General features: G+C 44.4%; 1 protein-coding gene across 9 annotated transcripts in view; it reads right to left on the reverse strand.

Moving 5' to 3' along the window:
• Window positions 1-25,067, reverse strand: part of dmd (dystrophin) — a 306,195-nt gene that overhangs the window by 158,421 nt on the left and 122,707 nt on the right. For all 9 annotated transcript variants that reach the window (XM_054743058.2, XM_054743055.2, XM_054743052.2 and 6 more), the window contains 9 exons: window positions 23,988-24,086; window positions 20,772-20,953; window positions 16,641-16,791; window positions 15,463-15,582; window positions 7,375-7,476; window positions 6,627-6,734; window positions 6,362-6,541; window positions 1,818-1,984; window positions 670-793 (listed from right to left, as the gene is read on the reverse strand). In XM_054743058.2, coding sequence (XP_054599033.1) covers window positions 670-793; window positions 1,818-1,984; window positions 6,362-6,541; window positions 6,627-6,734; window positions 7,375-7,476; window positions 15,463-15,582; window positions 16,641-16,791; window positions 20,772-20,953; window positions 23,988-24,086 — 1,233 coding nt within the window. The remainder of the gene's footprint in view (window positions 1-669; window positions 794-1,817; window positions 1,985-6,361; window positions 6,542-6,626; window positions 6,735-7,374; window positions 7,477-15,462; window positions 15,583-16,640; window positions 16,792-20,771; window positions 20,954-23,987; window positions 24,087-25,067) is intronic.

Raw genomic sequence — 25,067 nt, forward strand, 5'->3', positions numbered from 1 at the left:
TTCTAAAAGCCACAGGTAGCCAGAACCGCCAAAACTGGGTCACAAGACTACATCGGTTTGTGTTTGTTAAGAACCTTGCAGCTGCGTTCTGCAGAGTCTGTAACCGGTCCACGGGCAAGCAGGAGACTCGACTAGGAGTGAGCTGTGGGCCCTTCAGTTAGCTCTTCAGGGTGAGTCCCATTCATTAGCAGCTGGTTTATTTGATGGTTAGGGTTAGCTGATGTTAACTCCCCTCTGACCTTGTGTCCGGGCTCCCCGTTGCCGTAGCATTTGTGTTTTATGTCATCAATCTCAAGTTGCGACAGCAGCTGCTGTTTGTGGATGTTGGAACGCTGAGATACCAGTTTTATGCTGTTAGTGTCGAAGAAGTGACCATTCTTCCCGCATTCGCTGCATGTAACGATGTATATCAGTTAAACAAGGATTTTAAATAGAGATTAATCAGACTTCTGAAAAAGCATTATTATATATGTATTCAGTACTTGGTCCGGACCTTGTTGCTTTAGTACCATGTTAAAATTGTCCCAGTTTCACCTGTAGATAAATATGGTCAGTAGGTTTTTCAACCACGTCTTATAAACACAGTGAAGCTTCGTCCCTGATTATGTTTAGATCAGATCAGGTAGAAAAGTTGGATGGGTTCCAGCCAATAGAGTTCATCAGATTTACCTGAACTTTGTCATGCAGTTCCTGAATGCTGCCGTCCTTCCGTGACACGGAGAACTCCGGACTCTGTAGGATGGCCTCCGCACGGGTCATGTAGCTGTGGACCTCTGTGAAGTCCACGTCAAACCTGGCAACACACACACACACACACACACACACAGACTGTCTTTGTACAGTATCTCAGACAATCAGACACATCCGTCCACAACGCTAACCCGGTCCAGCCCGGTCTTGCTAGCGTTCGCCTGGTCGCGCACGGCCAGGTTTTGTTCACACGATTTTCTCGAGAATGCGGAAATCTATGAGCCTGTAGGCGGGGTAAAAGATGAGCAGAGAAGTCCTCACAGCAGCCTGTCCTGGCACTACTGCAGCAGAGGAGATGTTTACTCCTCAGCATCCAGAATGATAAACCACACATGTGAGACGCCCCCACTGGCTGATTCTACCTGCCTTTTGGAGACTCCTCATGAAGGTAGGCGTGAATTTCAGCTGGCTAATCAGTCGACAGCGGGTGTGTTGGTCAGTTTAGCCTGTAGCGGATCACCGAGAGAGCAGGTCTGAAGAAAGGGTCTGTTGAGTTCAGTAAACACACCGACTAGCCCAATGTGAACACAATAGTCTCTACCAGAGCGTCGCCGTGCCGACCCGGATGTGAACGCACCACGTGTTACTTCTCCCTCATTCACCTGCTATCAGACTGGACCTTGTTTCGTCCTTTTCCGTGTTTTCAGCTACTTGCCGCTACGACAGGAAGTCAAACAAACGACTCTGAAAGCCTTGTGTTTAACATTTTGTTTCTGTTCATTTTACATTTTAATATTAAAAGCAGAACTTGGACAAAGCTTATTCTTATTGTAAAACTTTGAACATCATAACAAAACTATGAAGGTACCCCCACCCACCAAAGGACCCCTGAATACACCAGCATGAACCTGTAAAACATCTCCTGTCACTACGAAGCACACCTGAGTCCTCTCTACTCGCTGGTGTTCAGCCTACAGCCGGCTCGACTATGACCTGCGCCCGCAGGCTTTCATCACCTACCTGCTGACGTAGGACAGCAGGAAGGGGTGCATGAATCTGAACAGTTGACACAAGTTAGAGAAGTACTTCACGTCTGCTAAACGCTGCTGGTGCTGCCACATGCTCACCTTTTCCTGAGCTCAGAATCCACCACCACCTGTCTCTTCTTCTGTGGTGGTGGGGACTCCCGTGCCTGCCGTAACGCTGACACCTTCTCCCTCGTCACCTTGGTAGTGGTCGTTGTGACAGACTGGGTAAACTCGGGCTGCTTAGTCGCGCTGACAGCTGATGAAAGCTGAAAATGGATAAAAACAACAATCAATTGTCCAGATAAACATTAACTGAGATGAAGAGATTCATCTTCAGTCGAGTTTCTGTTTTCTAGTGTTTATCTCAGAGAGGAAGAGCCTAACGAGCCCAGATTCAACCACCATCTGATTCCTGTTGCCATGGAAACCTGGGTGTTCACAGCTAGGTGTCCACCTGGAGAGGTCAATACGCTAATTACCCACCTGATTCTAACGGACAAGTAATTAAAACAGAGAGAGGGAGGGAGGGACAGACAGGGCGAGCGACAGCACTTTGATGGATTTTGTTTTCATCTGACTAAAGTGTGTGTGTGTGTGGTGTGTGTGTGCGTGCGTGCGTGTGTGTGTGTGTGTGCTACTTATGGCCTGATGTCTCAGAGGTTAATTTCCTCTACATCAACAGTCCCACTGTGGTCAGGAGGGTTGTCACTTATCTCTCAGGATGGACCGATGCTCATTACCAATAATTTAATATACCAAAGAATGAAGGAACACATGGTTCTCTTGTTGACGTTTGCTGCTGGATTCATTTTCATTTAAGAAATTTGAGGAGTAGCTGAGATGTGCAAATACATCTGTAACCTCAAAGCCACGGGTTGTTATAATCCCAGATGTCGAAGATTTTTCAACCAATCCCTGTTATTCTGCCCCATTTTTCATTCTGACTGTCGGACAACATCCCATAAACACAATAAAAGACAATTCAGTGTAGGGAGGCAGTTTTATCTACTCAGATTACAGAAGCATCATTATGGATTATACAGTCAAATAATCCCAAAACAGTCTAATGTCTCAATCATGTTGGAAGAATAGAATAGTAGAGTAGAGTAGAGTAGAGTAGAGTAGAGTAGAGCAGAGCAGGGTAGAGTAGAGCAGATCAGGGTAGGGTAGAGTAGAGTAGAGTAGAGTAGAGTAGAGTAAAGTAGAGTAGAGTAGAGCAGAGCAGGGTAGAGCAGCGTAGAATAGTGTAGAATAAAGTAGAGTAGAATAGAGTAGAGTGGAGTGGAGTATGTTAGGGTAGAAGAGATCAGAGTAGATCAGAGTAGAATTGAATAGAGTAGAAGAGAGTATATCAGAATAGAGCAGAGTAGAATAGAACAGACGAGAATAGAATAAAGTAAAGTAGAGTTAAATAGAGCAGAATATAATCGAGTAAAGTAGAGTAGAGTAGAATATAACAGAGTAGAATAGACCACTAAATAGTTCATAGAGTAAAGTAGAATAGAGTAAAACAGAGTAGAATAGAATGCAATGTAATGTAATGTAATGTAATGTAATAGAATAGAATAGAATAGAATAGAATAGAATAGAATAGAATAGAACTTACTTTATGAATCTGAACTGGTGAAATTCACTCATTACACCTTCTCAATGGCCTAGTGGTAATGTCCACCCTGGAACTGGGAGATCAGGAGTTGAAATCGCAGTCGGGTCATACCAAAGACCTGAACAATGGGACCCAACGCCTCCCTGCCTGATACTCAGCTTTAAGGGGTTGGATTGGGGATTAAACCACTAAATAGTTCTTGAGCGTGGCCACTGCTGCACCTCACCGCTCCCCACAGGGATGAGCCAGATGCAGAGATGAATTTCACCAGAGTGTGATGACTAATGGCACTGTAACTTGCTACAGCAGCACCAACAGTTAGAGAAAAGGAAGAAGGGACATAATAACAAGATTACAGGTAAACACACAACGGCAGTAAGCTAATGTTGTAACCTGAGTTAAAAGGTTGGTCATGTCCCAGTCAGCCTGTGTGTTGTGTGTCTCCATACCCACGCAGATGGAGGAGCATAGATTAGACTTAGGGTTAGGGTTAGCCTGATCCCTGTAGATGGAACACACCCCTTTTAAGGGGACTACACAGAGCGTTTCCACCAATCACATCACAGCAATCCCGAATCTATACTAAACAGTTAATCTAATTCTTTTTTATTCTCACTTCATCACAATTAACCAAATGTATTAAACTGGGTAAGTATTACAGACAGAAAGGTTCTGCCATCTGGTTCGGTCGCTCCCAGTGTTAATGGTCACTAGCAACACTCTGTAACATATTGAACTGAATTTATCATAAAGATATCAGCCGCATCAAAGTCAAGCGTCTCTAAGACTTTTTATAGCTGATTATTTACTTTACTTCATAATCTCAGCAACTTCCTGCTGAGATTCGTTGGCCCTCCTCATCAGAAGCAAACAGAGACATTGGTCAATGAGAACTGTGTAAATGTGCTATAGATGTAAAGTAGAGTAGAGTTAAGAAGGCTGTGGTTGGCACTAAATGCACTATGAGTAATGACCGTGTGCCTTTCAGCAAAACTTGTTCCTGTTAAACATCCTCATGTTGTTGAAGCAGTTCTGTTTGGTTCTGTTGTCCCTTTTTTCTCTCTTTCAGCACGTCTAGAACCAGACTCTTGTACATTCATTATTTATTTCTGTGAACACCACCTGTTCCTTTCCTCTCCCCCTTTCTCTTTCATTTTTGTCTCCATGTTCTTTGGGATTTAAAACAACCAAAGGTATCTCTAACAAAGTTATGATATGAGGAGCGGCATGATAGCAAAATCCACCCTGAAGCTTCTGATGAAGCATCCACACCAACACCACCCTGAAGCAGGTAAGCTCTGCCCCGCTGATAAGTTGTTGTTGCAGCTAATGAACGGGGCAGCCTTGTTAGTAACTACAGTAAATGTAGGAATCATCCATCCACCCATCTTCTGAACCCGCTGTGTCCACGCAGGGTTGCGGGGGGGGGGGGGGGGGGGGGGGGGGGGGGCTGGTGCCTATCTCCAGCGGTCAACTGGCAATCAGGCGGGACAATTTAGACAGACCAAACAACCTAGCAGTCATGTTTTTGCATGGTGGGAGGAAGCCGGAGTACCCGGAGAGAACCCACGCATGCACAGGGAGAACATGCAAACTCCATGCAGAAAGACCCCAGGCCGGGAAGTGGACCCAGGACCTTCATGCTGCAAGGCAACAGCTCTAACCACTGCGCCACTGCGCAGCCCATGTACAGTAGGAATCAGTCAGATAAATTATTATTTGTACATTCTAACTTTATTAATAAACTCCATTATTGTATTTCTACAATGAGGTAGTAGGACACAACCAGCCAAATGCAGCTTGGATGTGCTCTATGCTTGAATGTTGCTACATGTCAGCAGGCATCACCTTCATCATCATCATCAGCAGCAGCAGCAGCATCAACCCTCACCTCTGAGTGAGTTCTGTAATAGCATGTTACAGCTGAAGTCCTGTCACTGAACACCTGTTGCTCAGGTGTGTTTAATACCTGACATCCTGTCATTTCTACATCACTGTGTGACCTCACTGAAGGATTAATATCTATGTTTACACGTGTCATGTGTTTGATTCGCTTCCAGCTGAAGGGACAGACAGCATCAACTCAGCAGCCTGAGGACGCCCACACCCGTCATCACATCGTGAAGTTCATGACGAGTTTCTCAAGGCTCCTTTAGACCTGCTGACTGACCTCATCAGTCTGGTAAGATGAAGGAGGAGCTGGTCCACAGAGGATTCATCAGCTAAAATCAGGTTTTACAAAAGGAGGAGAGAAACTGATAAGCTGGTGGCCCTGAGGATTGCTGCCATGATGCCAGTGACAGCTGCTGCAGCAGAGAGGAGCTGATTAAAGCACACCTGAGATGCAGCATGTGTCTGTGTTAAAGGACTCGTTCTTACAAACATCAGCCCTGACCATCTAATAATACTTCAGCTGCCTTTGCTGCAGAAACATAGCTGCTCGTTCTCATTATTTATCATAAATATTAAACTGTTGTGATCATTTAGATGCTGCTGTCCTTAAATTCTGTATTTGTGTCGGGGGGGCACACAAAAAAAAGGTGTGTGCGAGCAGCGGGGTGGAGGGGTGCCAAGGAGTTATCTCGCCTGGGGCACCAAACTGAGTGGAGCCGGCCCTGTTCAGCCTGCTAGGAACCACAAGGAAGCGGGGACTGGACAGTTGATGAAAATACCAAACCATGCCGTTGGAAAAGGCTGTCAAACCAAACTGTACCAATCCAAGATACGCTGAGTAGTGCTGATGGAAAAGCACCATAAGATAACTGAACAACCTGCTCTCTTTCCTTCTCCGTTTGATGTTAATGTGTGCCGATTGGATTGAAAGACAAAAGCACAGAACTAGAATGGTAGCTGCACTGTTGTCCCATGTCTCAGATGTCCAGGAGCATGTAAAGGGATGCTGAAGTTTAAGGACATGACCTGCCCCCTGGCCTTGCTGGACATCGTGCTAAGGATGCTGGAGTACCAGAAAGGAGCCAGGGTGTAACATTTATCTCATCAAAAAAGAGTCATGCATGTTTCATGGTATGCGACATACCTGAGAGCTGTTTATCTCCAGACTATGGACCAAACGGTCCCAACGCTGGGCAAAGCTGTCCAGTCTGGCCTCCAGTTTGCTGGCTATATCTTTGTTCTTGATGCTGAACAGCAGGTCCTGGCTCATGGAGCACAGCTTATCCATGGTGGGATGCTTGGCCTCAAGTTCTGCCTTCAACATCTGGTGAGACAGGTGGACAAAAAACAAAGAGGACTTCAGCAAAGTTCCTAGTTTTTGGTCCAGCAGAGATTCAATAACAACTTACAGCTATCAGACGTAAGCAGGCAGACACCTCTGCCTGGTCTTTGATGTTGGAGGTCTTCATGGAACGGACCATCTCCTCCTTCTGAGTCAACCAGGAGTCAAACAAACACTGGGTGGAAAGGAAAGCAGGAAGGACAACAAGGAACCAGGAAGAGAGATGGAGGTTAGAGGGAATGTGGGCAGATTATAAAGGATGGATGGAACGGTCAGATTAATGATCAGTGTTGGAGAAAAATGGAAGATGAGCTGAAATAAAAAGTTGAACCAAAGAGCAGCTGGAGAAGATAAAGATGGTTAACCCCACCCCAAATTTACAAAGAAACCTACTAGTGCACTCACACACACACACACACACACACACACACACACACACACACACACACACACACACACACACACACACATACACACACACACATACACACACACACACACACACACACACACACACACACACACACATACACACACAAACACACACAATGAAACACACACACACAACCACACACTCACACACACACACACACACTCACACACACAAACACACACACACACAACCACACACAAACACACACACTGAAACACACACACACACACACACTCATACACAACCACACACTCACACACACACACACACACACACACACACACACACACACACACACACACACACACACACACACACACACTCACACACACACACACACACACACACACACAACCCCCCCCCCCCCCACACACACACCTACCTGCTCTTTGGTGAAGTGCTGCCATTTCAACAGAACCTCCTGAAGAAGAATCCAGCGTTCTTCTGTCCATCTGCAAATAGCTGCCCAGCGGTCTCCTAGAACCTGAACAGATCACACAAGCCCTTCTTCCTGTTAGCGTCACATAATAAAGAACATTTTCTCTCAGGCGCTGTGAAAGTTTCATCATGTTGCCTAATTGCTTCACATTTAAACAAATTTCTTTTAGCTGTCAGACACAGTTTGATTCTTGCTGCTTCTTCTCTGAGGAGGTCATGAATGTAGAAGACTCTAAAACGCAGGACAGCAGCAGGGACATGATGGACTTTAGGGTCACTGACAAGGTTCAGAACAACCTCAGTCAGCTTTAGCATTAGGCAAAAATCAGACATGGAGAAAATGAAAGTAAACTTTTCTATGTTCCTGCTTCACAAATACCAGATATGCCAGAGCCTTTACAGTTGTGTGGTGAATATCTCCACACCTACTGTTGTTCTACCAAACCTGTTCACAGGAGCTGCGTATAGCTTTATTTAGTGGGTGGAGCTAAACGCCAGACCTACTCACCTGCACACAACCCTAGCCCTGGCTCTGGCCCTGGTCCATGGTTGCAGTAGTAGTAACACAGAAGCCAACGCTGGTTAAAGGTGTACATCTTCATAGTTGTAATGTTAGGGCTCAGGAACCCTTGGTTACATTTACCAACACTGATCAGACCGCAAAAGGGTGGCTTGCCAACTCCGGGTCGGGAGAGAGGTCCTACCTCAAGTGGAGGAGTTTACAGGTGCTGGCCAGTAAATTAGAATATCATCAAAAGGTTGAAAATATTTCAGTAATTCCATTCAAAACGTGAAACTTGTACATTATATTCATGCAATGCACACAGACCAATGTATTTCCAATGTTCATTACATTTAAATTTGATATTCATAAGTGACAACTAATGAAAACTCCAAATTTGGTATCTCAAAAAATTAGAATATTCTGAAAAGGCTGAATATAGAAGACACCTGCTGCCACTCTAATCAGCTGATTTACTCAAAACACCTGCAAAGGCCTTTAAAAGGTCCCTCAGTCTTGTTTTGAAGGCACCACAATCATGGGGAAGACTTCTGACTTAACAGCTGTCCAAAAGACAATCATTGACACCTTGCACAAGGAGGGCAAGACACAAAAGGTGATTGCTAAAGAAGCTGGCTGTTCGCAGAGCTCTGTGTCCAAGCACATTAACAGACAGGCGAAGGGACGGAAAAAATGTGGTAGAAAAAAGTGTACAAGCTCTAGGGATAACCGCACCCTGCAGAGAATTGTGACGACAAACCCATTCAAAAATGTGGGGGAGATCCACAAAGAGTGGACTGCAGCTGGAGTCAGCGCTTCAAGAACCACCACGAGGAGACTCATGAAAGACATGGGATTCAGGTGTCGCATTCCGTGTGTCAAGCCACTCTTGAACAAGAAACAGCACAAGAAGCGTCTCGCCTGGGCCAAGGACAAAAAGGACTGGACTGATGCTGAGTGGTCCAAAGTTATGTTTTCTGATGAAAGCAAGTTCTGCATTTCCTTTGGAAATCAAGGACCCAGAGTCTGGAGGAAGAGCGGAGAAGCACAGAATCCACGTTGCATGAGGTCCAGTGTAAAGTTTCCACCGTCAGTGATGGTGTGGGGTGCCATGTCATCTGCCGGTGTTGGCCCACTCTGTTTCCTGAGGTCCAGGGTCAATGCAGCCGTCTACCAGGAAGTTTTAGAGCACTTCATGCTTCCTGCTGCTGACCAACTTTATGGGGATGCAGACTTCACCTTTCAACAGGACTTGGCACCTGCACACAGTGCCAAAACCACCAGCACCTGGTTCAAGGACCATGGTATCCCTGTCCTTGATTGGCCAGCAAACTCGCCTGACCTTAACCCCATAGAAAATCTATGGGGTATTGTGAAGCGGAGGATGCAATACGCTAGACCCAACAATGCAGAGGAGCTGAAGACGACTATCAGAGCAACCTGGGCTCTCATAACACCTGAGCAGTGCCACAGACTGATCGAGTCCATGCCACGCCGCATTACTGCAGTTATTGAGGCAAAAGGAGCCCCGACTAAGTATTGAGTGCTATACATGCACATTCTTTTCATGTTCATTCTTTTCAGTTGGCCAACATTAGAGAAACAAACATTTTTTCATTGGCCTTTAGAATATTCTAATTTTCTGAGATACCAGATTTGATGTTTTCATTGGTTGTCACCTATAAATATCAAAATTAAACGTAATAAACATCGGAAATACATTGGTCTGTGTGCATTGCATGAATATAATGTACAAGTTTCACGTTTTGAATGGAATTACTGAAATATTTTCAACCTTTTGATGATATTCTAATTTACTGGCCAGCACCTGTAAGTATCTCGGGGTCTTGTTCACGAGGGAGGGTAGGAGGGATCGGGAGATCGACAGGCGGATTGATTCGGCATCTGCAGTGATGCGGACGCTGAACCGATCTGTCATGGTGAAGAGGAAGCTGAGCCAGAAAGCCAGGCTCTCGATTTACCGGTCGATCCACGTCCCAATCCTCACCTATGGTCATGAGCTTTGGGTAATGACCGAAAGAACGAGATCGCGGATACAAGCGGCCGAAATGAGTTTCCTCCGTAGGGTGGCCGGGCTCAGCCTTAGAGATAGGGTGAGGAGCTCGGACATTTGGGAGGGACTCGGAGTAGAACCGCTGCTCCTCCGGATCGAAAGGAGTCAGTTGAGGTGGTTTGGGCATCTGGTCAGGATGCCTCCTGGACGCCTCCCCGGGGAGGTGTTTTGGGCATGTCCTGCCGGCAGGAGGCCCCCGGGCCGACCCAGGACACGTTGGAGAGGTTACATCTCCAATCTGGTCCGGGAACGTCTTGGGGTCCTGCCGGAGGAGCTGGTGGAGGTGGCTGGGGAGAGGACGGTCTGGAGCTCCCTAGTTGGGATGCTGCCCCCACGACCCGGACCCAGATAAGAGGAGGAAAACAACGACGATGACAACACTGATCAGCTGATTTCACTGTTGTTGTGGGATGGGATGTAACCCCATACAGGACAGTCCAACATGTCTCCAAAAGGCTGGACTAAACCCCAGAAGCATGTGAGAGGGATTAGAATTATAATCTGTGCTTTAAAGTAGAGAAATACTAGAGGCATCTCCAGCACACTGGTCTACAGATGAAAGGTCTGTAACTAATTCGGCCGGGAACGGCAGCGGATGTTTTCATTTGAATTCCAGAACTTGTTTTCTGTCGTCTATTCATCGGTTCTGTCTTTTATTAAGGATGCAGCTGTGATCCAGGGCACAGCGCCACCTTCCACAGAGCGAGGGTGGTTCTGCTTTACAGGAAGTACAGCTCAAGTGGGTCCAGGAGACGCACTCATTCAGTCAAGTGATGAGTAGATAAACAAATAAACAAACACATGATTAATCACCCACACACACACTCACAGTCGTGTATGGGCAGATCAAATACCCTAAAATGAAGGCTGAGATGGTGACATGACCAGACCTCTGCTCAGGGATTTCACAGCTGCTGCTCTGTTCTCTGTGGTCGACACCAGAACCCTCAATTACACGCTCGTGGGAACTGTCCTAACGTCCTTCCTACCAATTCAGTTTAGAGTCCTCCAATAACACAGAACCGCCATGCTGTCTGATTCCCATCAGTCTAGGGATGGGTACAGAAGTTGGTACTTTTTAAGGCACAGACCGAATTCAATAGTGCCGACTGAGTACCGATTCACGTCGTATGAAACGGTGCCTTGTTTCGGTACCCGTGCCACGCGACAGCATAATGTCGTCAGTCACTGTGGGCGAGCTGTAAACAAAGCAGCACAGTAGAGAGGAAGCAGAAAATAAAGTTTGAAAAGAACGGCTAAAAGAATGAAGATGCTCAATAAATGTAGTTCACAGCAGAGATGTTCTCTTCAGTGTAATCAGCAGTTTATAAAACTACAACGACCATTTATTTATTTATTGGGTAAATATAATTTGTGGATGAGGAACACGTGTGGACGACAGCCCTTCAGTACTGCTGTTCCCCCGTTCTACCACTAGATGCTGACGCTATGCATGTTCACAGCTGTTCTTATAGATAGGAACATTTCTACACATAAATACAAATTGGTAAGTGCCACCCGATGCGTAAAGTCGTTCCAATGCATGAAATACGCACAGATCTGTTGTAAGTAGGGTTGAAAAATGAGGGTCCTGGGTTGAGCTTCATGTATCAGACAGGAAGAGGAAGAAGGAAACACAATAACCTAGAAACAGGCTGCCTACAGAGTAAACGCCCATAGGAGGAACCTCATGCTGGCCAGGTCTAATTAAAGCACAGGAACACAGACTAAACTGCTTCCTGTTCGATACTCTCTGGTTTGTGTCTTCTTCACATCCACACTGGAGACAGACGCGTAGACCCTGTGGAGTAATCTTTGTACTCTAGTCATGAACCTACACGGTTGTGTTTCCACATCATGAGAAACATAGATTTAGGGGTAGAAGGTCATTTGTGAAGGACGTTTTGGGTTCCTGCTTTCTTTTGCTGAGTTCTACAACGGCTTTGGTTTCATACTTTATTACACTCTGTTCATCCTGGGTGCAGATGCTTTAGTTACTGATTACATCAGTTACATTGGTACTTGTTTTATGCTGACAGGAGAGTATTTAGAAGTTGGGTTACGGTCTGGTGTCCGTGAATGGTTGTGCCCTCTGTGCAGCAGTACCGGGACCAGTGTGGGTAGGGTGCAAGGGGGTGTAATACGTATGTTCTTGTAAGTCTTTAGGTCGTATGTGTGAGTATGAGGGAGGGAGTGTGTGACTGTGTTTGTGTGTGAATGTATCTGTCAGGTGGGCTCCGCCCAGCTCGGGGGTGGGCGGGCCTGGGGTGTTGTTATCTCCCAGGGCTCTGGTGGCAGCTGGTTGTGGCCCTCGGGGTAATCCTCTGCGCCTCTAAGGACGGGGGTTGGAGCTTCTCCGGCGGCTGTCTCCCTGGGGTTCCTGTGCTTCGGGGAGACCCTTGGACCTCTAGGGCTTAAAACTCCTCCATCTTCTACACATCTTTGGTGGCAGATCTGTGGCCCTTACGCTCTCCATTGGACGTTCCGATAGGGAATCCTTACATATACAAGCGTGTGTACACACACAGGTGCTCACGGTGCTGTCACAAGGATGGACTTGGGCATTTCCAACACATGACCTGTGTGGTGGCTGTGGTTGGCACTAAATGCACCATGAATTATTACCGTGTGTTTCTTCATACATCCTCGTGTTGTTGGTGCAGTGGTATTTTGTCTTGTTGTATTGTGTCCTCTCTCTCTCTCTCTGCAGGTCTAGAAGCAGATTCTTGTTCACCATTAATTGTTTATTTTTATGAACTCCCCCTCCCCTGCCTCTTCCTTCTCTCTCCCCCTTTCTCATACACTTCTGTCTCTGTTGGGATTTAAACAAAGTTTTGGTATCAGGAGTGGCGCTATAGCAGAAGCTAAGACGCTCCACCGGTGAGAATAAAACTGCATCCAGACATTCTGGTTGCTTCCCAGCCACACAGGACATGGTAAAAAAAAAGATAAAACGCCTGTGATCGTGTACGTAAGCCACCTTATCATTTTAGCTGCTTCAACATTTTTTCTTCCATTAGTTTAAGTAAAGAAAAATGATCACGCATGGCAGTGATGTGGTTACCAGGCCACGAAAGGCAGATTTCTAAAACTTTTCCTTCCATTCATATGTATGCTTCTTTGTAAAGTGTGCTAATAATAACTGTCTCACCTTCCATTCCATTCCATTTATTTGATAAAGCACATTTAAAAACAGCATGTGAGCTGACCAAAGTGCTGTACAGGGGTAAAAACATATAAGGTTAAAAGAATAATATAAAAGAATAAAACAGCTAGAGCATAGCACAAACAACCAAACAAGAGAAGTCAATAAAGTCGGTAAAAGAACAGTGTAAATAAACCTAGATAAAATAGCTAGGCAGTAAAAGCAAGGGAATAAAAGTAAGTCTTTAAGTGAGACTTAAAAACCCCAATGGAGGGGGAGAGTCTGATATTCAACGGGAGATCATTCCAAAGTTTCGGAGCGCAGACAGAAAAAGCTCGTTCACCATGGGTTTTGCGGGGTAGACGGGGAATCTGTAGTAGGTGTAGGTCACCTAAACGGAGTGTCCTGCCCAGCACATAAGGAGTAAGTAACTCGGATATGTAAGGTGGTGCTAAGCCATTCAGCGCCTTAAAAACAAACAATAAACATTTTAAACGTATACGGTAGTGCACAGGAAGCCAGTGAAGTCTTGCTAAATTTGGAGTGATGTGCTGCCGACGGCCAGTATTTGTCAGAAATCTTGCTGTCGCATTTTGTATCAGCAGAAGGCGAAATAATGCGGCCTTCGAAATGCCAAACAGAATTGCATTGGAGTAATACAACCTAGAGGTGATGAAAGCGTGAATGGTTGTCTCGAGGTGGCGCCGATTCAGAATGGGTTTTAGTTTGGAAAGAAGTCTCAGCTGATAAAAACACGATTTAACCATGTGATTAAAGTGAGGGTCCATTTTTAGAGCCACATCCATTTAAGTTCCAAGATTAACAATTGTTTGACTAATTTTAAAAGGAAGAGCAGAAAAATCAGGAGCGGAGGAAGATGAGCCATTAGGAGTAAAAACAATAAACTCGGTCTTAAAATCATTCAGCAGCAGAAAATTTGCTGACAGCCACTCAGGCAATCAAGGAGCGGCTGGATGGAGGTAAAAGTCTTCAATGGAACATAAATCTGGCAGTCATCCACATAAAGATGAAAGTTAATGTTGAACTTCCTAAAGATTAGTCCCAGTGGAAGAATATAAATGCTAAATAAAAGGGGGCCGAGGATAGACCCCTGTGGCACGCCCCAAGGCAGAGCAGCAGAGGGAGATGAACAATTGTCCATTCTAACTCTAATAGACCTGTTGTCAAAGTAGGAGCAGAACCAGTCAAGCGCAGATCCCTTAATGCCGACCAAATTCTCAAGGCAGGACAATAAGATGTCATGGTCAACTGTGTCAAATGCAGCTGAGAGGTCCAACATCACCAGGGCAACATGGGAACCGGAATCCGTGGCTAAAATAATATCATTAAAAACCCTGATGTGAGCGGATTCTGTGCTGTGATATTGTCTAAAACCAGACTGAAATTTATCCAAGACCCCAAAAACCTTCTCTAGACTGCCCACTGAATGAGCTCAGGTCAGGATGATAATGTATACGGTCAGAAGGACCGAGGAGCTAACAGCTAGGCCAAGTGCAGCTTGAGTCTCCAAAGCATCAAAACCTGAGCGGAAAAAGGTTTTTGGGGTTTCACAAGAAAAGGAAACAGAAGTTGGGATTAAAAATGAAAAGTACAACATCACATTAGCATTCTGTCTAGGGCTGCACAATATATCGCAAATATATTGTTATCGAGATATCAGCATGCACAAGAGCAGATAAATATCGTAATGAATGGTCAGCTCAGATGTTTGCTACATGTAATGCATTCTGTTAGTCAAACATGAGCATGATGTGTTTTTTAACACATCAAATACAGCTCTTCACCCATTTGGGTGGGTTCTCATAGGTCAGATGCCCGCCCCCGAGGCGGACGGCACCTAATTTTGATGGTTAGCAAACACCTGAGTTAGCTTAGTTCTGCTCTTTCTGTTGATTCTGCTTTTCCTGGGATCCACTGGTTGCCTTTTCTTGTTCATTTTCTTTTCCCTTGCCTCACAACTTTTGTTTTTCTCATTTTAATGATTTATTTATTCTTTGCTTTTGATTATTTTTGTTCCTGAGCAAGTTATTATTGATCGCAAGTAATATCGTCATCGCAATATTAATCACTGTTATCGAATATCGCAGGTTTTCCTAATATCGTGCAGCCCTAGTTCTGACCCAGGGAGCCTGGTTGTGTGACATCACAGACTAGTTCCTGATAGGGATGAGTAACAAACATCAGGATGAGCGTGCTCAGTGGGAGGACTGATGAACAACTGCTTCCTTTGGTTTATTCTAAAATGAAAACGTCAGCAGATACAGTAAAAGAGGAGTTTGTGTCTACTTACCTGGAGTTTGCTCTCCAAGGCGGCTGTGGCACAGTCTCCGGTGCTTTCGTCCACCACCACCACCATGTGGGTCAGGGAGTTCACCCTCACCTGCTCCAGCTCCAGGTCCTCCTGGAGAAGCTGCAGCAGAAGGAAACACATACAGCAGAAGTTCCAAAGACCAGATGTGAAAGTCGCTCCTCCCAGACTGTTGCACCCCGACTCTTCCTTAGTCCTTACGTGCACTGACAGTCTGGACCGTATGTATGTCGATGGTCTGGACACTTTAAAAAACAACTGAAGACCGTTTATTTATCTAAATCTTTTATTTTTACTCTTTTTGTCTATAAAAGGGTTTTTAAGTACCTGTTATTTGTTTGATGACGTTTGTAGTTTGATTTATGAAAATTTTGTTGTTGTTTGTGATTGTTTGCTTTGCAGATGACCTTTACTTTCTGTTTGTGAGCAGCTCCAGATGCTTGCAGAACCTTTTAATGGAATTAAAGTTCCTTCACTCTGGCCTTGGCTGCAGGTAGAGATGATGTGGAGCGCAGCTCTGCCAGCATCAGTCTATTACATCATCACTTCCTGTCTCATTTCAATGTAATCAAAGGAAACATTTCAAAAAGTGTCTGCTCCAACTAAAGCATTACAGGAATATTACTTTATTTAGGTTTTACTCAGCTTCAGAAAAGTAAATGAATCCAATTTAACCGACTATCCAGTACATCCCGGTTTAATCCAGTTCCAGTTACCATGGAGCCAGTTTGGTGCTATGACCTATGACCCCGTAGACGTGACTTCTATGCAGAGACCTTCTCACTTCTTTCTTATTCTGCCCTTTTCTGACTTTTGGGAGAAAATAATGGGCAGGTGGTGAGGCCCAAACATGAAATCCCAATACGCTTCTGACGAAAACAATAAATCTGATGTAATTCAGCTTTGTCCTTTGTTACTTTTCTTAATACTGAGCTTCTATTCTAATATGAACCTCAAAGTGCAGAAAAAGTGAAAAATACCACCTCTCCACAGGATGTGTGGACAGCAGCCAACGGACACCGCAGGAGTGAGGACTAGAAGCGTTTGTTCCTCTAATGACTAATAAATCACTCGAATTAATCCTTTTATTCTCAGTTTTCATCAGAAATCTGCTGTTTAATGGAAACAGGCCATAAAAATGGGCTTTTGCGCAGACCCACCTTATGTTCCTCTACTTGGTGCTTTATGTCCTCCAGATCAGGACCAAGTGGCTGGGAGCCAATCCTCTTGATGCGTGCTTCTGTTATGTCCAACCAGTCTGTGAGCTGCTGGAGCTGCTGGTTCTGAAGGTCCATCAGAACCTCATGGAGTCTGGGAAAGAAGAGACAGGGTCTAATTTTGTGGACGGAGGAGCCTAACTGCTCCGTTGGTGAAGAGCAACGGTCTTCATCACAAACGTCACTGTTGGCCGTGACCCCTGAGTAATCATGGCTCAGCGGTTAGGAGTTCACGCTGGAACCTAACCCTGGAAGAATCATCGTGTTTCTAGCTTTTTCCGTGTGTGAGCTGCAGAGATGTTCCAGTTTGCTTCTCGCCTTAGACAAAGCACCGTCCCGATTGTCTGCTTCTGATCATGTGATGCGTAACTGACACACACAGGTGAAAATCAACAATAAAGGCGTGATGTTTCCTCTGAAGGTGTGCAAGTTTGTTCCCTAGCCCGCCCTGATAAAATACGCTCTTGACAGACGACTAGTCGTAGATGTCAGTCAGTGAGGTAACCAACTGTTTGATTGTTAGTTCCCAAGCATAAGGTTCTGTACCCACTTGATCAATTAAAACTGTACATCTGTTTGCTTTTAGTCCCTGTTTGTGATGTCACAATCAGGAAAATAGCAGAGAACTACCACTCAGCTGTAGGCATTGCAGGAACACGGGCTCTACGCCAAGCCCCTCCCACTTATTTGAGCTCTTTGTCCCACAGAAATTAATCAGGAGTGGGTGGGCGTGGCCAGCCCAGCTTGTTTCCTTAAAATGACAGCGCCCTGAAATGGCTCAAGGATCTGAAACCATCAGAATGAAGCTGCTGAGATGCTCCATGTGAGACCAGACACATCACAGAACTGTAGGATTTTGACTCATTTAAAGGTGTAGTTCACTAAAAACACTTTTTAATGACTATTTCTGATTCTAACGGGTCACTCTGAGTGTTTCACGCAAGCTGAACATGAAAATAGTCTCCTACACCTATCTCCTGCATTAGCTTCTGATAGAAAACAGACGGTGAAACTCTAGAAAAGCCTGACAGATCTACGTCACACTGTCACTAACATTCATGGACTCACCCATCTTAGCACTAACCTCAGAGGGAAACACTAGCCACCTGGAGCACTGAGACAATTTTCAATAAACGTTCTGCTATTACAACATCATGAACACACGCTAACTGAACACACACATTATGAACACGCACTAACTGAACACACACTAACTGAACACACACATCATGAACACACACTAACTGAACACACACATCAGGAACACACACATAATGAACAAACACTAACTGAACACACACTAACTGAACACACACATAATGAACACACACTAACTGAAAACACACATAATGAACACACACTAACTGAACACACACATCATGAACACACACATAATAAGCACACACATCATGAACACACACTAAATGAACACACACATAATGAACACACACTAACTGAACTCACATTAACTGAACATACACATAATGAACACACACATCATGAACACACACTAACTGAACACAAATCATGAACACACACTAATGAACAAAGACTAACTGAACACACACATCATGAACACACACTAACTGAACACAGACATCATGAACACACACTAACTGAACACACACTAACTAAACACACACATAATGAACACACACTAAATGAACACACACATCATGAACACACACTAACTGAACACACACATCATGAACACACACTAACTGAACACACACATCATGAACACACTAACTGAACACACGCATCAAGAACACACACCAACTGAACACACACATCATGAACACACACTAACTGAACACACACATCAGGAACACACACTGAACACACACATCATGAACACACACATAATGAACACACACATCATGAACACACACTAACTGAACACACACATCATGAACACACTAAGTGAACACACACATCATGAACACACTAACTGAACACACATAATGAACACACACTAACTGAACACACACATCATGAACACACAAGTGAACACACACATCATGAACACACTAACTGAACACACATAATGAACACACACATCATGAACACACACATCATGAACACACACTAACTGAACACACATAATGAACACACACATCATGAACACACACATCATGAACACACACTAACTGAACACACATAATGAACACACACATAATGAACACACACATCATGAACACACACTAACTGAACACACACATCATGAACACACTAAGTGAACACACACATCATGAACACACTAACTGAACACACATAATGAACACACACTAACTGAACACACACATCATGAACACACAAGTGAACACACACATCATGAACACACTAACTGAACACACATAATGAACACACACATCATGAACACACTAACTGAACACACATAATGAACACACACATCATGAACACACACTAACTGAACACACACATCATGAACACACACTAACTGAACACAAACTAAATGAACACACACAAATTAACAATTTATTCATGTTTTTGGCTAATTACTTTTCCATGGTTTGTGCTTCAGCTCCTTGGTGTAGATTGCCAGCCATCTTGGATGTGATAATCTCTGGAGATTTAACGAAAATCAGCTGGACCTTTCTGGGTATCTTGATGTTTTACCTCTCTTCCAAGATAACTTGTGAGCAGAAGGCTTAGAAGTTGTGGTCAGAAGCAAACAAACTGATAGAGCTCTTTCAAAAATAAAAACATGTTTTTGTCTAAATTAATCCTGGCCATTTTAGGTGACATTACTGTTCCGTTATTCCCAGCCTGTAATCTGTAGCACTCATGCTCAGGTTGTAGAGCATTTTCTGTAGCATCTCCAACTTTTTGGAATCTTCTGCCCGTCTGCATTAGGACGGCATCATCATTTGGGGTTTTTAAAATATGCATTTTTACTCTATTGCTTTTAATACTCTCTGAGGGCATTTTAGTCCTGGTTTTATGACTTTCTGTCTCTGGTTTTAGTCGTGCACGCTTTTACTTTGTTGCCGAGTCAACTTGATCTACTAACTTTTAGCTGTTTTTTAATCTACTCCTGATTTAGATTTTATGAGTTTTTATTTTCTTTTATTGTTGTAATTTTAAATTAACTTAGGTTTAATGTTTTCAGCACTTTGGCCAACAGTGTTGTATTTAAACTGCTCTATAAATAAACTTGACTTGACTTGACTCATAACTTCATGCTAAATGTATGGCTAATCCATGTGATTGGTAACAGTGATCGGCAGCAAAACAACCGATTAAAGCCCCCTTAGTAGTTAGGTCTATGGCTACATCCAAACTCTGGGGCTAGATCCTTCAAAGGCTGCATTTGGAGGCTGCTTATGTCACAGTGATGTAATGACTGCTGTTCATATTTAGAGGAGGGGTCTGGCCAGAGATAGGAATTGTTGCATCAACAAGTCATCTCTGTGTCGTGTTTTTGTTCTGCTCAGCAACAAAACCAGGTGATTTCAATCAGCACAGTGAATGAACTTGGTTCAGTTGCTGAGCAGAACAAAAACGACACAAAGTTGACTTGTTGATGCCACAATTCCCATCTCTGGGTCTGGCATATCCTTCATGGCGGCACCATCAGAGGTGTCGAGGCAAATGGCTCCCTTGATGGAATTTCAATGTATTTTGTGGACGAGTGTGTGTGTGCGTGCGTGCGTGCATGCGTGCGTGTGTGTGTGTGTGTGTGTGTGTGTGTGTGTGTGTGTGTGTGTGTGTGTGTGTATGTATGTGTGTGTGTGTGTGTGTGTGTGTGTGTGTGTGTGTGTGTGTGTGTGTGTGTGTGTGCGCCTGGGAATAGTTTGTGGACTGGGGGTGAAACTGTCACAATTGTTTTAAGTGTGGGAAAGGGAGGGAATGTGGGTTATATGGGTCGTTTTAATCTGTTAAGCACTTTGTGTTGCATCCTATGCATGAAAAGTGCTATATAAATAAAGTTTGATTTGATTTGAGTCCTTCAAAGGACAGAGCCTCTGAATTTGGACACAGCCAATAACCTGTTTTATTTGTACTTCCTGTGCTTGTGCAGTGTAGTCAGATGTAGAGATGATTGTGTACCTGCTCTGTCTCTCCATACTCGCCACTCTCAGGTGCTCCCAGCGGGAGTTCAGGAGGTTCATCTGCTCCCTGACCTCTGAGTCCTCCTCCTCACTCAGTTTTCCTTCTGCCAGCAGAGCAGCGCCAGCTCTGAGGACACGGCCTACGTTGCCCTGGTGAGTGGTCAGCTCCACCATGTAGCCCTAGGAGGCAACGGACGGAAAGACGAGGAACAATTAGTCATACTTCCATTAAGCTTAACCTGCTGTCTGAGGAGGAGAACCTGCAGCTACTACTCTAGGATGACCATCCATCCATCCATCAGTTTGTCCTTTCATTCATCCATCTGTCCATCCATCCATCCATCCATCCATCCATCCATCCATCCATCCATCCATCTGTCCATCTGTCCATCCATCCATCCATCCATCCATCCATCCATCCATCCATCCATCCATCCAATTCAATTCAATACAATTCAATTCAAGTTTACTTATAAAGCACCAAATCAGGACCAGTTGTCTCAAGGACCTTCACACAGTAAGCAATACAGGTCAGGCCAGTTGCATCAAGTCACTGACTAGTGTCAGAGTCTTTACAGCAATCCTCATACTAAGCAAGCATGCAGTGACAGTGGAGAGGAAAACTCCCTTTTAACAGGAAGAAACCTCCAGAGGATCCTGGCTCAGTATAAGCAGTCATCCACCATGACTCACTGGGGATGGAGAAGACAGAGCAGACACACACACACACACACACACACACACACACACACACACACACACACACACACACACACACACACACACACACACACACACACACACACACACACACACAAACACATACACACACACACACACACACACACACACACACACACACACACACACACACACACACACACACCAAGTAGTAGTGGTAGTAGTAGTGTTTCTATGGTTACGTTGTGATTTCTTAGTAAATATTCTATTTGGTGAGAGATAAACTTTATTGTATTTATTCTAGTGAATCTATACTTAAAGGGGTAAACTAGTAGTAGCACATTCAATGTCAAAGAGAATAAAATGTTATTATCAGGAGGGGAATAATGTTTAAGTGGTTAGCAGCAGTGTGCTAGCCGATCCATCCATCCATCCATCCAACCATCCATTTTCATCCGCTTTTCCGGAGTCGGGTCGCGGGGGCAGCAGCCTAAGACGAGAGACCCAGACTTCCCTCTCCCCAGCCACTTGGGCCAGCTCCTCCCGTGGGATCCCAAGGCGTTCCCTGGCCAGCTGAGAGACATAGTCCCTCCAACATGTCCTGGGTCTTCCTTTAGACCTCCTCTCAGTTGGACGTGTCTGGAAAACCTCACCAGGGAGAAGTCCAGGAAGCATCCTGACCAGATGCCCGAGCCACCTCAACTGGCTCCTCTCGAGAGGAGCCATCCATCCACCCATCCATTTATCCATCCATCCACCCGTCCATCCACCCATCCATCCATTTATCCATCCACCCACCCATACATTTATCCGTCCATCCACCAATCCATCCACCCATCCATTCATCCATTTAACCACCCATCCATCCACCCATCCGTCCATCCATCCATCCATCCATCCATCCATCTATTTATAAATCCATCATCCCATCCATCCACCTAGCCAACCACCAATCCATCCATCCGCCCGCCCGTCCGTCCATCTATCCGTCCATCCATCCATCCATCCATCCATCCACTCCATCCATCCATCCATCCACCCAACCACCCATCCATCCATCCGTCCATCCATCCGTCCATCCATCCATCCATCCATCCATTTATACATCCATCATCCCATCCATCCACCCAGCCACCCACCAATCCATCCGCCCACCCGCCCGCCCGTCCGTCCATCCACCCATCCATCCATCCATCCATCCACCCAGCCACCCACCCATCCATCCATACATACATACATCCTCCACATCAAGAGGAGCCAGTTGAGGTGGCTCAGGCATCTAGTTCGGATGCCTCCCCAGTGAGGTTTTCCAGGCACGTCCAATTGGGTGAAGACTTAAAGGAAAACTCAGGACACGCTGGAGGGTCTATGTCTCACAGCTGGCCAAGGAACACCTTGGCATTCCCCCAGAGGAGCTGGCCCAGGTGGCTGGGGGAAGGGAAGTCTGGGCCTCCCTGCTAAGACTACTGCCCCCACGACCCGACCCGGATAAGCGGCTGAAAATGAATGGATGGCACTTCCACAGAGAATGCTTGTCTGACATCCTGTGACAGATCATTCCAGAGTGATGAAGCATGAAAAGCAAATGCATGCCTACCCAAAGTCATCTGCTTTATTTTTGGAATGCACAAAAGGCCCGTGCTGTGTGATCGTAATGCCCTAGATGGAACAAATGGGTCTAGTAGGTCAGTCATGTAAGGTGGAGCCAAATTGTGGAGGGCCTTGTAGGTCAACAGTAAGACCTTAAAATCTGCTCTAGCAGGACACGGCCACCAGTGTGACTTCAGGACAGGTGTAACGTGGTCACTTTTTCCTGCTAGGATACGTGCAGTTGCATTCTGCACGAGTTGTTGACACCGGAAGCTCTTTAGGGGCAAACCAGACAGAAGGGTGGTACAGTAGTCAATCCTTGATGAAACAAAGGCGTGTACCAGGACTCCTGCATCATCATCTGATAAAATCTACCTTGTATTTGCTATTCTTCCCAGGTGAAAGAAAGCAGTTTTGAGAGTTTATTTCAAATGAAGGTCGAATGACAAGGTTGGGTCAAACCAAACTCCTAGATTTTTTAGTCTGTCACTTTGTATAAAATACAGTCTGCAACCTTTACTCTGATGGCCTGTGTGTTTTAGGACAGACACACATTATGTCTGCTTTGTTCATATTTAAGAACAAGAACTTATCTGATAGCCAGTGTTTCACAGCTATTAGACAAGGCTGCAGATTGTTACTGTCCAGTAATAGGGATGTGTAGTTGTAGGTCATCAGCATAACAGTGGAAACAAACCCCAAATGATCGCACAAGTTCATAGAACTAGTAGCATACATCTCTAATGTTAGCATGTTTGTCCATTGCAGTGCATTAAATGTATTGATGTATTAATTTGGGTCAGCCATTATTTCAGCTTTGCTGTCTTCTAGACCAGGATTTGTTTCCACAACACGTGAAGAATAATGAAATACAATACAAGAACAATTATATTCAATCATAAAAATCTCCATTCTAGCAGGGATTCACTCCTCTGGCTCTTACCTCATGTGTATGGAACTGTTCCTTCACATCCTCCACATTGTTGGAGATTGGAGGCTGGGCCTGGAGACCATCCTCAGCCGACAGCAGCCATGTCAGTACCTTTTAAAGGCAAAACCTTGTTTAATAATGGGCCTTTTCCCCTATTTAATCACACAGCAACTCTACTCAACCTGACTCCACTATACTATTCTACACAATACTCAGCAACTATACTATACTATACTATACTACACTATACTCAGCAACTATACTATACTACACTACACTATACTATACTATACTATACCATACTATACTATACTATGCTATACAAGGCTATGCTATACTATACAATACAAAACAATACTATACTATACTACACTATACTGTACTATGCCATGCTATGCTATGCTATACAAGGCTATACTATACTATACTATACTGTACTACACTATACTATACTAATACTATACTATGTTATACTATACTATGCTATCTTTTCTTTATGATAGACAAAGGTACAAGTGATGTTTTATAAGTGTTACCCCATACCTCTACACAGTGAATAAGATAGGATAAATCAATGAATAATAAAGGACATGGAGTGATTTATAATCCAAGTACTGTCGAGTTTTATTCATAATGTAGATTCTTCTCACAACCTTATTATATACATGTTTAATTTGTGGTTTCCAACTTAATTTATTATCTATTATTATTCCAAGGAACGTATGTTCTGTTACTTGGTCAATTTCACATCCATCTAATTGCAGCTTAACATAAGTTTTATTAGCCATACCAACCAGCATACATTTTGTTTTTGCTATATTTAATGTAAGCGTATTTTCAATAAACTACTCTTTAATAGCGCACATTTCAATTTGGACCATCCTTTCTAAGTCACTAATATTATCTCCTGTACAGAAAATAGTGGTATCATCTGCAAACAAAACAAATGTCAGTGTATTTGTTACATTACTCAAATCATTAATATATAACAAAAATAATTTTGGACCCAACACAGACCCCTGTGGTACTCCGCAAACAATGTCCAGCCATGAAGATGAACATTCTCCAAACTTCACAAACTGTCTCCTCTGC

This window comes from Nothobranchius furzeri, chromosome 14 (genome assembly GCF_043380555.1).
Source record: "Nothobranchius furzeri strain GRZ-AD chromosome 14, NfurGRZ-RIMD1, whole genome shotgun sequence".
Classification (NCBI taxonomy): domain Eukaryota; kingdom Metazoa; phylum Chordata; class Actinopteri; order Cyprinodontiformes; family Nothobranchiidae; genus Nothobranchius; species Nothobranchius furzeri.